The 17724-nt window shown below is 44.7% G+C and overlaps 1 protein-coding gene across 7 annotated transcripts in view; it reads left to right on the plus strand.

Annotated features, from left to right (window-relative positions):
* PDE4D (phosphodiesterase 4D) overlaps positions 1 to 17724 on the plus strand; it is a 1320537-nt gene that overhangs the window by 1284735 nt on the left and 18078 nt on the right. For all 7 annotated transcript variants that reach the window (XM_068251213.1, XM_068251214.1, XM_068251219.1 and 4 more), the window contains 5 exons: positions 7872 to 7965; positions 13201 to 13373; positions 15179 to 15277; positions 15379 to 15543; positions 17544 to 17643. In XM_068251213.1, the coding sequence (XP_068107314.1) occupies positions 7872 to 7965; positions 13201 to 13373; positions 15179 to 15277; positions 15379 to 15543; positions 17544 to 17643 (631 nt within the window). The remainder of the gene's footprint in view (positions 1 to 7871; positions 7966 to 13200; positions 13374 to 15178; positions 15278 to 15378; positions 15544 to 17543; positions 17644 to 17724) is intronic.

Below are 17724 nucleotides of genomic sequence, written 5' to 3' on the forward strand. Positions count from 1 at the left end.
GGAGGCCCTGCACCCACAAGCTTACACTCTACAGATGGGGAGGCCCTGCACCCACAAGCTTACACTCTACACATGGGGTGGCCCTGCACCCACAAGCTTACACTCTACACATGGGGTGGCCCTGCACCCACAAGCTTACACTCTACAGATGGGGAGGCCCTGCACCCACAAGCTTACACTCTACAGATGGGGAGGCCCTGCACCCACAAGCTTACACTCTACACATGGGGTGGCCCTGCACCCACAAGCTTACACTCTACACATGGGGTGGCCCTGCACCCACAAGCTTACACTCTACAGATGGGGAGGCCCTGCACCCACAAGCTTACACTCTACAGATGGGGAGGCCCTGCACCCACAAGCTTACACTCTACAGATGGGGAGGCCCTGCACCCACAAGCTTACACTCTACAGATGGGGAGGCCCTGCACCCACAAGCTTACACTCTACAGATGGGGAGGCCCTGCACCCACAAGCTTACACTCTACAGATGGGGAGGCCCTGCACCCACAAGCTTACACTCTACAGATGGGGAGGCCCTGCACCCACAAGCTTACACTCTACAGATGGGGAGGCCCTGCACCCACAAGCTTACACTCTACAGATGGGGAGGCCCTGCACCCACAAGCTTACACTCTACGGGGGGGGGGGGGGGCTGTGCACTGCTTATTATGGTCATCTCATGCACGGACTCTACGTCTCATATTTTAGATGCATAATTTTTCACAATCAGATTGGCTGAACATATTATCGGAAAAAGAAAATGAGTGATAGAAGTACCAGTTTGTTGTGTCTTTGATCTTTCTTGACAAAAGGTCTACCTGTGTATGGGCGGGTTTTCTGGACAGGGCTCTGTTAAAGGGAACCTAAAATGAGGCTGCCATATTTTTGCTTTTAAACAATGCATATTGCCTGGCTTTCCTGCTGATCCTCTCCCTTTAATACATTTAGCCATTGACCCTGATAAAGCATGCAAATCGGGTGCTCTGAAGTCAGACTGGGTTAACTGCATGCTTGTTTCAGGTGCGTGATTCAGACAATATTGCAGCCAATGGGATCAGCAGCACAGCCATACAACTGTTATTGCTTAAAAGCAAATAAATATAGAAGCCTCCCTTTAGGGTTACCTTTTAAGTGGCCTATCGCTGATTTACAGCCATTTGTTCTGCTAAGCAAAGCTTCCTCTAAACCAATTATGTTGTGTTCCATTGAGTATTGATTAACACCTATTCTTAGGACTCCTTGCAGACGATGGGGGTTCAATCCAATACTAATCACTGCTTGTGAAAAATGAGGCAGTATATATAGCCTGGATTGGCCCTCCACCAGCACCTGCAGCAATATTGGCAATATTTATTGTGCCGGTGTTATGCAGATTTGCTGTCTGCCCCTTAATGAGGTGTTTTGTACCTGCCTGCTATGCTGTGGCTGCAGCATGCTAATCAGTGCTAACATACAATGCCCAGAGGTCTTATTAGCTGGAAAAAGGCAGACCAAGGCTGATGCAGATGGGGAATTGGAGAGGAGGGGGGGGGGGGGGGTGCTAGGATTTGTTAGTTATGTCCTGCTTATATTCTTGTCACGTTCTCACTTGTGCAGAGGTGGCTGCATACAGTGTATTGGTTGACAACTGTAGTGAGAGGTGTACAGAGACTGCCATATTTCCTTCTAAACAATACCAGTTGCCTGGCAGAGCTGCTGGTCTATTAGTTTGCAGTAGTGTCTCAATCAGACCAGAGACAAGCATGTAGCTAATCTTGTCAGATCGGACAATGTCAAACTGCTGATCTGCTGCATGCTTGTTCAGGGTCTATGGCTGAAAGTATTAGAGGCAGAAGATCAGCGGGACTGCCAGGCAACTGGTATTGCTTAAAAGGAAATAAATATGGCAGCCCCCATATACTTCTCACCACAGTTGTCCTTTAAGGGCTCCGCCTCTGAGGGAGACCAGGGGTTGACTCTCTGCACTTCCTGTTCAGTCAGCCAGCACCTATTCAGTAAGGAAACCTTGGGCAAGGCTCCCTAACAATGCTCCTGCCTATAGAGCGCACCCTAGTGGCTGCAGCTCTGGTGCAAGGCCCACCAACAGCACATGTTTTGCAGAAAACCACACACAATCACAGGTGAGGTAATTAGTGTCTCAGCAGAGCTGATTACCTCTGGATTTCCACAAAACATGCAGTGTTAGTGGGCCTTGAGGACAGGGTTGGGGAACACTGCTAAGGTATCACAGAATATACATCCCTGTAGATATAGATTCTTACCAAAAAGCCATCATTTCTGGAGAATGACCATTGAAGGTCACATGATGCATTCTGTTCTATTGATTGGGACTCTCATCATCACCGCATAGAAAATGGAGTGCACAAGTCAGCATTTTCCATTGCAGACCTCAGGCTATGTGACAGGCGTCTGTGCGGTTTCCATAGCGCTGTGCCCACCTATAACCTCCACTCAGCACAGTCAATAAAGGCAGCCTGGCGTCAGTCAGTGCGTTCAGCTTGCTGCGATGGCGCTGCGTCCCCACGGCCTGACCCCTCACGTGTAATGCAAACACCTTATATTGGGCATTGTCCTATTCCTGGCCCTATCCGCAGAACTGCTGCCTTCTGGTTATCTTACAAGTTTGTGCTGACTGGGCGGTTGGCTTGTCCCCCGATGTGGCCTGAGCGATGTTTACAGCACATCTGTACACTGAGGGATGGGAATCCCTTCTGGACTGCTGGAGGATTGGTATCCCCTTTGTGCGGACGTCTGTATGTTCTGTGCAAGGAGGGGGCTGCTGGGAGTAATCCTGAGGCACTTGCTCAGCATGTGAAATCCTCAGAGCGCTGTGCTTAGAACACTGCAGTTATGTTACATAATGAGGCCGCCCTATTTCGCCATTCCTTGTGCAGCAGGATGAATAGAACATGGCCTGAAGAGCCTGAAATGCTTTGTGCAGTGCGGCTGCAGTAATAGGCAGTTATAAAACCCCTTTGTGTATATCAGCCTGTGTGTAGTCTATACAGGCAATATACTCCGCACTCCATACACTGGGCCCAGTCAGTAATGCTGTGATGGGCAAGCAGTCTGTTGGGCGATGGTCTCATCTAGGGCTTCCAGAAGGAAATCTCATGGGAAAATTCGGATAACGTGATTGGCTGGGCAGCACCCTCTCGAACTGCTAGGTTCTAGATAAGTTGAAAACTATGCCCACACTATTTGGCCAATAACACTTCATGCTGTGCTGTTGAACTATGAGGTTTCCTGCTGGGTCTCCTTAACTAGTCAAGCGCGGTCTGTTGAGATGTGGGAAGGAAAAAAATCCTTCTCCTTGTTTTCTGGAAAATCGCCAGCAAGAGTACTTGTCATTTCACAGCATGCATCTGGGTCATATCTGGCCTTCACGCCTGCTGGCAGTTAGTGGCTGCAATAGAGCCACTGCACTCCGCTTCAGTGATGAAGACAGAGCAGGGACCGGGTTGCTATGCTGACAAAACTTAGCAGGGGCGCAAGTCAGTGGGTGACTGGGGGGGGGGGGTTAGTCAGTGCTTGAGGGGTCCTGGGGCAACTGCCCCTATGGTGCCACTGGCCCTGCTTGTAGTTCTCCAACTGTTCTGAATTATTCACACACTGCTGTAAAATGCGTGCTGCCTCACATTGTGTGGCACCTACAGTGCCTAGCCAGAATCTGGCCACATAAGAATGAATAGTGATTATCGTGTGGAAATACCTGTTACGGGCAGGTGCTTTTTTTCTGTTCACGTTACCAAGTTGCATATGGCTGCTGTTCTTTAGCCAGGATTTATTCTCATCTGCTGGAAACAGACTGCTTCTACATTAACATAACTGTTTGCATTGTCTCTCTCTGCACCTAGCAGAGCCTGTCCGCCTACGTTGCCATTCACTACTGCTTCTATCCCCTCTGAACATCGGGCCGTGCTGTCACTTATTGTGCATGTACCCAGAGAAACGCTTGGCTGGAACATGATTATGTAACAAGCTTAATATGCAACAAAACAAACCCCAAACATGAATTCCATAGTGCCACCTGGCTGCTTAATTACTTCCTCCTCGACTTGCAGCAAGGTACATGAGGGATTTGAGTAGAATAATGGGCAGCTTAGCCAGCTGGGGAGATATACAGGGAATGTTAATTGAGAGGATCTTCCACCTGGGGATTGCTTGTGGGCCACACATCATTCGCACGCAGCTTGCAACGTCCTGGATTTCCAGCGTGAGCTTGGAAGAGATGCACATTTTCCAGCCTGTGTGGCCATGTGAGAAGTACATTCTGCAGTGTGGCAGGGGCTTAACTGCAAACCATGAGCCACCCCCACCCCGTATTCACACCCTTTCCCTTGCCAGCTCCTTGTCATATTGCAAGGGCCATAAAACAAGTGGCCATCATGATCTTCAAAGCCGATAAGTGTAGCCACAAAACCACCTGACCAGTATTTTTTGAAAAAAATCTGTCGTGAACCAGCCCATTGATTTACATGGCCCATCAAAGGCAATGCATTTTTGTGAGCTGTGAAAAGCTTAACACACCGTGTGATCAGAACCTGAAAGGCTTAAAGAGGAACTCCAGTAAAAATAATGTAATAAAAACAGTGCTTCATTTTTACAATAATTATGTATAAATGATTTAGTCAGTGTTTGCCCATTGTAAAATCTTTCCTCTCCCTGATTTACATTCTGACATTTATTACATGGTGACATTTTTACTGCTGGCAGGTGATGTAGCTGCTGCATGTTTTTTTGGCAGTTGGAAACGGCTGTAAACAGCCATTTCCCACAATGCAGCAAGGTTCACAGACAGGAAACTGCCAAGAGTACATACTTTTCATGTTTCTTTGTGGGAGGGGTTTCACCACAATATCAGCCATACAGCACCCCCTGATGGTCTGTTTGTGAAAAGGAATAGATTTCTCATGTAAAAGGGGGTATCGGCTAATGATTGGGATAAAGTTCAATTCTTGGGGTCGGAGTTTCTCTTTAAATTACTGCGGAGATTCAGTCTCCAATAGTTTTCAAAAATAACTTGGCAGACGGCACATAATTTAATCTTCCAAAAAGTGCACTGCTGACAGTTTGTACTCAGTAAGTTGGATCTACAGGTGATGACAATGTTTGGAGGAGTGTTTAAGTGCTTACACACATCCAATCTTGGCTGTCCAATGTTACCCCCTCCATGTAGTATGAGGGCTCACAGGCTTTGAATACTATGAACTGATTGTATAGGCAAGCTCTCATACTTCATGGAAGTGGTAAATTGGCCAGTCAAGATTGGATGTGCGTTTAGAACGCAGTGGCGAGATCTGTAGGGCAGCACGGTGGCGTAGTGGTTAGCTCTCTCGCCTTGCAGCGCTGAGTCCCTGGTTCGAATCCCAGCCAGGGCACTATCTGCAAAGAGTTTGTATGTTCTCTCTGTGTCTGCGTGGGTTTCCTCCGGGCGCTCCGGTTTCCTCCCACATTCCAAAAAAAAACATACGAATAAGTTAATTAGCTCCCCCTAAAATTGGCCCTAGACTACAGTACTTACATAATATAGACATATGGCAATGGTAGGGATTAGATTGTGAGCTCCTTTGAGGGACAGTTAGTGACAAGATATATATATACACTGTACAGCGCTGCGTAATATGTCGGCGCTATATAAATACTAAATAATAATAAAAATCCATCCTTTTCTTGCAAACGATGGACCTGTTCATGAAATGAAAAGTTCTCCTGAATTGGCTCACTTTTCCTCCAGATATTGTGATCACATAACTAGACTTGTGTCCAAGTTCTGCATTGTACGTTATCATGGGACTGAACATTGCTGGGTCCACTCATGTCTTATGGAGGAGGAAGTTATTGCACAAGTATGCTATGGTCTGAGGGCCCTGTCATGTGACTGGTAGATGCACCTCTGAATGTGTGTACTACATTTATAGAGCATTATAGAGCTGTTATAATAGCGATAATAGAAGAGGCGGCGAGTGTTTGTTTTTCCCGTCAGGGCTGTGGAGTTGGAGCAATTTTGGGTACCTGGAGTCAGTCGGAGTTGGTGGTTTCATAAACTGAGTCAGATAATTTTTGGACCGACTCCACAGCCTTGCTTTCAGTTCAAGAGGAACTCCAGTGAAAATAATGTAATAAGTGCTTAATTTTTACAATAATTATGTATAAATGATTTAGTCAGTTTTTTCCCATTGTAAAAATTTTCCTCTCCCTGATTTACATTCTGATATTTATCACTGGTGGTGACGTCTTTACTCCTGGCAGGTGATGTCATTGGAATGAGATGCTGCTTGCTTTTTTGGCAGTTGGAAACAGCTGTAAACGGCTATTTCCCACCATGCAATGAGGTTCACAGACAGAAAACTGTCAGGACCATGGTCCTAACATCACACTGTGGGAGGGGTTTCACCACAGTATTAGCCATACAGAGCCCCCTGATGATCAGTTTAAGAAAAGGAAAAGATTTCTAGCGGGAAAGGGGGTATCGGCTACTGGTTGGGATGAAGTTCAATTCTTGGTTACGGTTTCTTTTTTTAAGTTGAAAAGTTTTGTGAATTAACATGTATAAGACAGCCTCCTGCACCACCGCACAAACTTATGTTAAATATGCCTGGGGCTGCTTCGATATCCTATATACTAAATTAAGGAAGTCATTATGCACTAACACACTATGGCGGTTGTGGTGTGTGTGTACGCACAGGCTTGGGTGTGCGTCTGTGCGTAGGCAGCAGCTGTGGTGCGTGCACAGGCTCCTGTCAGCTTTGACTGGTAATGACATTACACTTGTCAGGCTATGCCACTGTAAATTAATGCTGAATGCATTGTATTTTATTATTAAGCACTTTTGCACTACTGCACACTTGTATTGTCCCCTGACGAAGCTCCCTTTTTAACAGGGTGAAACTTGTTGGATTATGGTGGTGGTGCTTTAGCAAACACTTTATCGAACGTTTGATCATTTACCTCATGAGTAAAATCTAATTTAGAATTCACGAAGGTGCTATAGATTTATTGAATATTTTATCGATAAAACATTAGATAAATATAGAACACCTTAGTGAATTCAAAATTAGATTTTACTCATGAGGTAAATGATCAAACGTTCAATAAAGCTTAGTGAATTGAGGCCAGTGTGTCACAAGGAACTCTTAACTTGTATACTCCTCTTCCCGACCGCAATTTCAGTATAATTGTATCGCAGGGGTTATAGGCTTTCAATTGCAATAAGTAAAAGTTACATTTTAATTGTTCTGCTATAAAAGCATAACACTGTGTAGTAGTGGCATTCACAATATAGGCGACGACGACGATGGTGTGCGCACACAGGCCTTGGTGTGTGCCTGTGCAGGCTTTGGGTAGTAGTGGCATTTGCAGTGGAGGCGGGGTTTGTGTGGTGCGCGCACAGGATTTGGTGTGCGCTTGTGCAGGCTTTGGGTAGTAGTGGCATTTGCAATGTAGGCGGTGTCTGTGTGGTGCACGTACAGGATTTGGTGTGCGCCTGTGCAGGCTTTGAGTGTAGTAGCATTCAGAATGTAGGCGTGATGAGTGCGCATGCACAAGCTTTGCTCAGAGGTGGCGTTTGCGTTGTAGGTGGCTGTTCTGGTGTGCACATGCAGGTGCATTATTAAGTATATAGGGTGATTTGTGGGTTTACTGGTAATATAGAAATCTTCTTATGACAGGTGTTTGGCGCAGCTGGAGGTGCGAATTCCTGGATTTCTAAAATGATCCAATGATCTAAAAACACACAAAAAGTGCTAGCTCTCGTCCATGCCAACCTTGTATTTGCATGACTTTTTCTCTAGGCTAAATATAAACTGTTCATAACTTTGCCACAAAGTTGTTTTTTTTGTGCTTATTTTTCATTTTGTGTTTTACAGTTCAAAAGGATGCTCAACCGGGAGCTCACGCATTTATCCGAAATGAGCCGGTCCGGCAACCAAGTTTCGGAATATATTTCAAACACCTTTTTAGGTAAGAACAATGGTTTGTCCCTTACCCCTCCCGTCACTCCCGCCATTTAATTCTGCTAATTCTGTGCAGATTAGAGCAGCTTACTTGTCTTTTATAGATGTGGTGCGATTGCATAAGAGGGACCGTCCTAATAAGCATGGAAAGTTCCTCTGGCATTGTTTTCCCTGCAGTACCTTGTGTATACTGTATATATACTCTAGTATAAGTCTAGAAATTTAGGTCTGAATCACTTTATAAAAGTATAGGGGTCGACTTATACACAAATCACAGGCAACACTGAGCACACTAAGTAATGTGTGTACTAATAGTGACATTCCCATTTGCAGCAATTTACCCAGTGGTTAGTGACACTTTGAGGAAATGAAATGCAAAGAAAACACAAGTCTGACAGTCCTGGCCACAACAATTAACAAGGAAAGGGATGGGGAATGCTGGGCTGCATAGAAGGGAGTGAATAATTGCTGCACTTGGGGGGCCTGGAGAAGTTATTGGCTGCACGTAAGGGGCAGGAGGGGATAATGGCTGAAATACTGTATGCAGTGCAGTCATTAACCTCTCCTGAGCCACAAGTGCAGCCATTAACTTTGCTGGGTAGACTTATACTTGAGTCAATATATTTCAGCTTAAGAGGGTTGAATATTGGAGTCGACTTATACACGAGGTCGACTTGTATTAGAGTATATACAGTATTTCTGTACTAAGAACACAGATCCCCATCACAGGTTCCCCGTTGCAATGCTGTCTAGCTTTGTTATATACTGTATATGGAACAAGCCTCATGTATTTGTGTTCATCGGGAAGAAAAACCTTTATGTTGCTGAAGTAATCAGGGATTTCGTTATTTTCAGTGTTGTAAAAGGATACCGTGACTCAATAAGTAATTAAACTATCCAGTAAACCTCAATCTGGCTGAGAAAAGACTGCTGAGGTTTAAGTGCTGAAAAGTTCAAACCATCATTACTTCTGTATGTTTTGCAGCTCTGCAGCGGCAGCACAGATTTTACATCATGGTTATCATTGCTGTTTAAAAGACATCATACTACGAATGAGTCTCAGTTCTGTTTTATGTTCCATTTACCAGAAGAGAACATACAAGCTCTGTCTCGGTCTGGTCTGGTCTGGTCTGGTCTGGTCGGTCTGTCTGTATAGATAAAGTATTTTATTTTGTGTAATCGATTGGCACCTGTTCTTTTTGCAGTAAAGATTTGGAAGTCTAGCTGACTGGAAAGATGATTCCGCTGAGCTGCAGTGTGGGATAGAAATGTACTCTGCTACTTGCCTTATGTTGTAAATGTTGAATTTTTGCCCTGCTCCTAGGTACAGCCCAGTTGAATGGTATCTTCTGCAATCCTTTGATTGTATAAGCCAATGAGCACCTTAAACTATCGAGTTCTAGCTCCCTCTAGGCTACCTTAGACACTGAATCCTTTCACAGAGAACAGCTGAGAAAGCGTTCTGTATGAATGAAAATGATCTGTGAGATTCATGGGCAGCTTTTGTTTGCATGAATAAAGGGCAGCCTCTGCCTGGCTGGAGCTCTTCTTGAGGCATTGGGGGATCCTATAGCTGAGAACAGCTGCAGATATGAATTCCTTCAGACATGTTTGTGCTTCTGCTCAGCTTAACCTGACAGTCGCATTTAGGACGTTCCCCTGTGATCCAGCTAAACTGTGTGCATCTGCCCGAAATCCTAACTATCAAGGCTTGCACAGGCTCAGATGTACGCCGTGATCTAGTTACATGCAAACCAAGCCCTGGGCATAGAGAAATCCTGGTTTACCCTTCTGTATGCTGTCAGACGTTAAAGTGAACCCGAGGTGGAATAAAAATAAAAAAGCGTTCTTGCCTAGGTAGAGGGAATCCTAGTCACGAGGATCCCTGTATCGTCCTCGACCTCACCGTGGCCACGCATGGACCCTTTGAACATATCTGACAAGAGCTTGTGTGAGAAGTTCTCGTAGCCATGCTTCCTGCCTTCTACGAGCACAGCCGTACTGCGCATGTACAAGTATGATGGCACCTGCACAGTAAGCAAAAGCATTCACGAGCGTCTTTGTCAGGGCTGTGGAGTCAGTACTAAAATCATCCAAATCCTCAGTTTATGAAACCTCCAACTCCACAGCCCTTGCAGGGATATGGGGTGGGTACAAAAATTCATCTGATTCCTCTCCTCTGTTTGTGAAACCACTGACTCCAGGTAACCAAAACTGCTTTGACTCTGATGCCACAGCCCTGGTTTTCTTGTACGAGCATGGCCGCCCATGAGCAGCAGCACGAAGGCCAGTAGAGGTGGTTGGGCGGAGGACACAGGAAGCGTCTAGACCAGAGTTCCCCAACCCGTTCCTCAAGGCCCACCAACAGTACATGTTTTGCAGGAAACCACACACAAGCACAGGTGGGGTAATTAGTGTTTCAGCAGAGCTGATTAACCTTCTTGGCGGTAACCCCGAACGTAGTTCGGGGTAAGCCGCCGGAGGGTGCCGCTCAGGCCCTGCTGGGCCGATTTGTTTATTTTTTTTTTTGCTGGACGCAGCTAGCACTTTGCTAGCTGCGCCAGCACCCTGATCGCCGCCGCCGCGCGCCCGATCGCCGCTATACGGTGCGGCGCGCGGCCCCCCCCCCCCAGACCCCGTGCGCTGCCTGGCCCATCAGTGCCAGGCAGCGCCGAGGGGTGGCCCGGGACTCCCAATGACGACCCGACGTCAGTGACGTCGGTGACGTCATTCCGCCCCGTCGCCATGGCGACGGGGGAAGCCCTCCAGGAAATCCCGTTCTTTGAACGGGATTTCCTGATCGGAGATCGCCGAAGGCGATCGAAGAGGGCGGGGGGATGCCGCTGAGCAGCGGCTATCATGTAGCGAGCCCTGGGCTCGCTACATGATATAGAAAAAAAAAATAAAAAAAAAACTGCCGCGCTGCCTCCTGGCGTATTTTTTTATACCGCCAGGAGGGTTAACCACCTCTGTGGATTTCCATAAAACATGCACTGTTGGTGGGCCTTGAAGACAGGGTTGGGGAACACTGGGACCATCCAGAGGCCTCTCTTTTGGTTGGTGGAGGACATGCGACTGTTGACTTTCTAATAAAGATGATCAATGAGAGGATTATTATTCCAGGTTGCCTGCCGATCTCCTGCAAGTTGTATGGTATTAAAGTGCACCTGAACGCTTGCACAGTATACAAGGAAAACATAACAGAAATGCACCCTATATGTATTTAAAGATTCTAGCCAATGTAATTCCCCCTCATTTGTGTCTAATCACTAGTTGTAATTTGATCCTCTCCTGTGTCACATGACTTCTTATAGCAGATAAGCCCATTTGAAAGCACAGGCTGTAAGCAATATGTCTGCTTCCATTAATCAGGAAGCAGAAACTGTGCAGATTTATTTTAGGATTTGTATCTGCAACAGAGAAATGTTTTTTTGTTTAAAGGTTATTATGCTGTATATATTTTAGCGCAGAGAGGAGTTCTGAGTTCAGGTCCATTTTAAACTAATCAAATCTGCTTCTTGCCAAGTCTGGCTGGAGTTAAATCACACCTGAACTAAAAGGGATATGGAGGCTGCCATATGTATTTCCTTTTAAACCAGTTGCTTGGCTATCCTGCTGATCTCCTTGGCTGTAGGATTATCTGGATTATACATCTGAAACAAGCATGTGGGATTTCAGTGAAACATCTGAACTCCGTGCTTGTTCTTGAATAAAAGTATCAGAAGCAGAAGACCGCAGTACATCCAGGCAAATGGTATTGTTTAAAAAGAACTATGGCAGCCTCCATATCCCTCTCACCTCAGGTTACCTTTAAAGTGAACCAGAGACGAAGCACCCTTGTGTATTTTACCATATATATCAGTGGGAACATTAGAGAAAACACCTACCCTGCTCTCCGTTTCATCCTCCCTGCTAAGTGTATGTTATCAGCTGTGATAAGAATCCCAGACTGAGCATTCAGTCTGGCTTTGCAGGAAATAATCATTATAGCAGAGCCACAAGGGGGCATGCTTGGGCTTGAAAAGACACCAGAGAAGACAGACTCAGCTATAATCATTCCGTAGCAAAGCCAGACTGAGTGCTCAGTCGGGGATTCTTATCAGAGGTGATAACAGTCAGATTAAACAGAGAACAATGAAACAAACAGTAGATCAGGTGTTTACTGGCATGTTCCCACTGATTTATAAGGTAAAATACATGAGGGTGCTTCGTCTCTGGTTCTCTTTAAAGAGAATCTGTATTGTTAAAATCGCACAAAAGTAAACATACCAGTGCGTTAGGGGACATCTCCTATTACCCTCTGTCACAATTTCGCCGCTCCTCGCCGCATTAAAAGTGGTTAAAAACAGTTTTAAAAAGTTTGTTTATAAACAAACAAAATGGCCACCAAAACAGGAAGTAGGTTTGATGTACAGTATGTCCACACATAGAAAATACATTCATACACAAGCAGGCTGTATACACCCTTCCTCTTGAATCTCAAGAGATCATTTGTGTGTTTCTTTCCCCCTGCAGCTATCTTCCACTGAAGTGTCACGCTGTTTCTTCCTGCAGAGTGCAGACAGCTGTGCCTGTATGTAATTCCTCAGTATGTGAAAGCCCAGCCAGCTCAGAGGAGGATTTATCCAGCTTGTAAAAGATAATAGAACAGAGAGAAGCTGCACTAATCTAAATATCACACAGGCAGTGTGCAGAGAGGGGCCTGGATGGGAGAGTTCATAGCAGAACCACAACACTGAAGAACTTGGCAGCCTTCCAGACACAGGCCTGACAAGAGAGAGATGCATTGATTTATTACAGAGATGGTGATAGTAGAATGTGCTGCAGTAAGCCAGAACACATTAGAATAGCTTTTGGAACTTGTAGGATGATAAAAAAACAGGATGCAATTTTTGTTACGGAGTCTCTTTAAGCCTTTTACACACATTCAAGTTTGGTTGTAGTATGCGGGTCAACAGATTTTGAATACTATGAGCAGATTGTGTAGACACGTTCATACTACATGGAGGTGGTACAATTGGTCAGAGATTGGCCAAGCATAATTGTAGGTATATGCCAGGCTTTACTAGCATCTCATTGACCCCCTACTCGCCGAGTTTGTTTGGCCTAAAAACTCATATCAGTAGCAAAACACTGCAGTAATATATTATTGCTCTGTTTAAAGTGAAGGATTGCTTGTGTTGCGACGCTTACCATAACCAATCTCTAGTACACCATGTGACCTCTACATCTCATTCCTCAGATAAACAACATGAAGTGGAGATGCCAACACCGGCCCAAAAAGAAAAGGATAAGAAGAAGAGACCCATGTCTCAGATCAGCGGAGTGAAGAAACTAATGCACAGCTCTAGTCTCACAAACTCGAATATTCCCAGGTTTGGAGTAAAAAGTGAAAACGAAGAATCTCTAGCCAAGGTGAGATATTGGCTGGTTCTCTGTTGCGTTACATGCATGCCTGTCTATGCCTCAGTCTGTTCCATGTAAAGGCTGGTATCCCCCAACATATCTGTTCTGCCTGTATTCCATAGTCTGTGCCTTTTATATAGGCATGTACACACCACTTTCTCTTACCACTCTGCTTGTCGTATACATGTATACCCCCCACTAGTATGTAGCTTCTCTCCAAGACTGTACTCAATCTGTTCTTTGTGATTCCTATAACTATATACTCTAATAGTGTTTGCCTGCTGTTTACTATGCTTGTATTATAAGCAATTACACATGCCTGTAGTCCAAATATGCTGTACCACATCAGAGTGCCTGTACCGATGTAGGCTTCTGTTCCTAAGATTGTGTTGCTACGTCCCACTTAAACGTGTTGCTACCATCCCCCCCCCCCCCCCCCCCAACATTTTATTAGGTCGCTAGGTAACCTTTCAACTTCCTCATTTCTGTTTCTTTAAACCCCTTGGCAGCCAATTTATTAAGAGGCTTTCAAGTGATCCAGGCTAATTTTAGCACATGTGTGATGTTTCCTTGCTTCTAATTGGTACTGCTGTAATGTGTATTTGTGGCTACTTGTCACTAGGGGGCAGTGTGAGACAGTAATAGAAGACTTCTGCTTTCAGTTTCTCTAATTTCTGCTAGCAGAAAGAGAGATCAAAGCGTTCCAAGAATTCACAGCACAACCAAATTCTGCTGACTGAGGTCAAAAGCAGTGCGCTTATGTCAAGTGAGAAAACTATTGAAGCTTCTAATGGGTTAAAGAACCACTATTTTGATGATTGCTCAGGAATCCTTATACCAGAGTCTGTCTTCTCTGATATCTTTTCAAGCCCAAGCCTGCCCCCCTCTGCTATAATGACTCAGCTATCATAATTCCTGAGCAAAGCCAGACTGAATGCTCAGTCGGGATTTTATCAGGTCTGATAAGAAACAAGCTGTGCAGTGAAGAATGAAACAGAGAGCAGGGTAGGTGTTTTCTCTAATGTTCCCACTGATATATATGGTAAATACATGAGGGTGCTTCATCTCTGGTTCACCTTAAGCTGAAAAATAGTGTGCAAGCATGTAGAAAGGTGGCCAACAGCTTTTGTATACCGGTAAATCCTTTCCAGGGATTGCTTTGGTAGAGAATAAAATAGAGAATCTCCCAGTAGATGGACTAGTCCAAAACCTGTCAGATTTGTATCGCGTACGGTGACCGCAACATAGAATAGTAACGTATGGTGCATTTTACTCTGACGGTAGTTCTTTGTATGTGTACGCATGTATTTTAAACTTGGCAATTTCTTGTGATAGTGGTCCTAACTACAGCTCAGATAGAATGTATATGCCAGCACGATGCCCACTCAGAGCTGAACAACTGTTCTTGGGTGAAGGTTACCCTTTATCTGCTAGCATGACTCCTCTTCATCACATCTATATTGTGATCATGCTCTATAGAGCAGCCCAAGTCTCCTGCAGCACGGCTTAGCACTGCCGGTTATAAATGTTCCCTGCTGTCTATCCTGGTAGCTATTTCTATTCTGGTTCCTCATATTTTTGGCAGTACGAAGTCCTTTTCATGCATGGTGGTAATTTAATTCATGGCATACTCCCACACACCGTGTGTTCCCTGAACTATCAGCTAGGATGACACTAACAGAATGTTCCTGAGACGCATCATCCAAATTCTCTAGCTGAGGGAACGTCTCATTCATCATGACCAATCTAAACTTGCCGTGTGACACGCCTGTTCCTCGTATTAACTGTCCTTTTGATCCCTCTCATTACCACAGGAACTTGAAGATGTGAACAAATGGGGCCTTAATATTTTCAAAGTAGCTGAATTTTCTGGAAACCGACCTCTCACAGTTGTCATTCACACAATCTTTCAGGTAGGCTTCGCTTGGGTAGATTTTATGTATGTCGATAAAGGATTTCCCGGTTTGTGCCTGCGCCCACGCCGTTGCTCAGCGCCATCTCCTTCTTTCTATAGGAACGAGATCTGTTGAAGACTTTTAAGATACCTACGGACACTTTAATAACGTACTTAATGACTCTAGAAGATCATTACCACGCCGATGTGGCTTACCATAATAACATACACGCAGCTGATGTCGCCCAGTCTACTCACGTGCTGCTATCCACGCCAGCTTTGGAGGTATGCATTTTTCAGAACCAATAAAACTAGGTTTCATCCTGACCAATCTTGAACTTGCCCTATATGCTCAACTATAAGGACTGGTGCACACCAGAGCGGTTCTGAAGCGTTTTGTGAAACGCTTGCAGGGGGAAAACCGCTTGGCTAATAAAAGTGAATGGGACGGTGCACACCAGAGCGGCTCGTTTTTTTCCACAAACGCAAACTTGGGGGCTGTAGCATTTTTTAGATTTGAGGCGTTTGTCTCAATGCTAAAGTATAGGAAAGTGGAAAAACGCTAGATCAGAGCGGTTTTCCAGGCGTTTTTGTTACAGAAGCTGTTCAGTAACAGCTTCACTGTAACAATATTTGTAATCTGCTACACAAAAACGCTCCAAAAAACGCTAAGCACGTTTAGAAAACCTCTCTAAACATGCCTAGAATCGCTCTGAAATCTGCTTCAAAAACCTCTAGCGGTTTGCGGATCTGCTAGAGGTTTTTGGTGTGCACTGGGCCTAAGTCTAGAAATGTAAGCCTAACGCACTAAATAAATGTAATGGGTTGACTTGTACATGAGTCAGACCTAAATTTCTGCCTCCTGGCTATGGGGAAGGCGGCTCATCCTTTGCAGAGAGTGTTGAGGCCAGCATGTTTTATATCCCCCTCCCACCATCATCTTGAACAAAGACTACTTTGTATAGATTACTTTTGGTATGAGGTTTTATGCTGGGAATACACAATATGTTTCAGCAGATTTACTGTCCGATTGATTTTCCAATCTTTTTTTCATTCACTTCTAAGATCGAAAATCAGATCCGACCTGTTGAAAATTATCTATCGAACAATCTGCTAAAAAAATCTCATGGTGTATTCCCAGCATTAGAGGCATCCATTGACTGTGAGACACTCACATTATTTTACTTTCCAATGGCTGACAACACTGAGCACACTGCGTAATTTGTGTACTATTTTGCCTGGTACACACCATGCAATTTCCCATCTGAAAGTCCCGGCCAAAACCATTAACAAGGGAAGTGAGGGGGGGGGGGGGGGGGGGGGAAGGTGGAAGAGTACTGAGCTGCAGTGCTTACTAAGGAGGGGGAGTGGATAGTAACAGCACTTGGGGGCCAGGAGGGATTATTGGTTTGGGGAGGAGAGTGTAAGCACTGCAGCTCAGTAAAGGAGGGGAGTGGAGAATAACAGCACCTGGGGGCCAGGAGGGATTATTGGTTGCAATACTTTATGCAGTGCAGTCATTAATCCCTCCTGGTCCCCAAGTGCAGCCGTTAACTTTGCTGGGTAGACTTATATTTGAGTCATTGACAAAGACCAGCTTAAGGGAGTCAAATATTGGATTCAGCTTATACAAGAGTTCAACTTAGAGTGTATACGGTATATCCCTATAAAGTATACAGGACTAGGCACAAAGCTTCTAACACAACAAAACTGAGGCTTGCACTTACTCTCATCTGTTCCTGTTTTCTAGTTTGTATAGCAGTGTAATAACCATCGGTTATATCCAGGAAAATCTGACAGAACAGTGGCCCAGAGATGGCAATGTTATCAATTAGCTTCTGAGTGAAGTAGAAGTTTAGTATTAACCCCTCCAGTAACACTGAAACCAGTTATACCTTTTTGCAATGTTTTATGAGTTTAATGTTTTAGACCATAGAAGAGATTTGAGTTTTATACTGCTCAAATATCATCATATAGATATTTTTTTCCCATGGCAAAACACAATTCTGTTATTTCTCTGTAAAATCACCTGGTTAATAGTTTGACTAGGATGCAAATCGTTCCGAGTTGATGCAGGCTTATTAAAATTCTGTACGTAAATTTATGTAGCTTGAAAAATGGACCTGTTGAATTCCATCGTTTGCAAGATGCTTATATTGGCATACAAAATGTACATAATCCTGCATCAACTCAGAATTATTTGCATCTTTGACCACCCCTAGTTTTTGTTTTTGTTTTTTTGGGGGTTTTTTTACATACATTGATGTGGCTGTTCTTGTTTTTAGGCTGTTTTCACGGACTTGGAAATCCTGGCCGCAATCTTTGCAAGTGCAATACACGACGTTGACCATCCCGGAGTCTCCAATCAGTTCTTAATAAACACAAGTAAGCCTGAACAAATGTGCAACTGTGTCCACTCCATAGAATAATGCCCCCGTGTATGTGTCGTACAAGTGCCTCGTAGAG

This window comes from Hyperolius riggenbachi, chromosome 1 (assembly GCF_040937935.1).
Source record: "Hyperolius riggenbachi isolate aHypRig1 chromosome 1, aHypRig1.pri, whole genome shotgun sequence".
NCBI lineage: Eukaryota > Metazoa > Chordata > Amphibia > Anura > Hyperoliidae > Hyperolius > Hyperolius riggenbachi.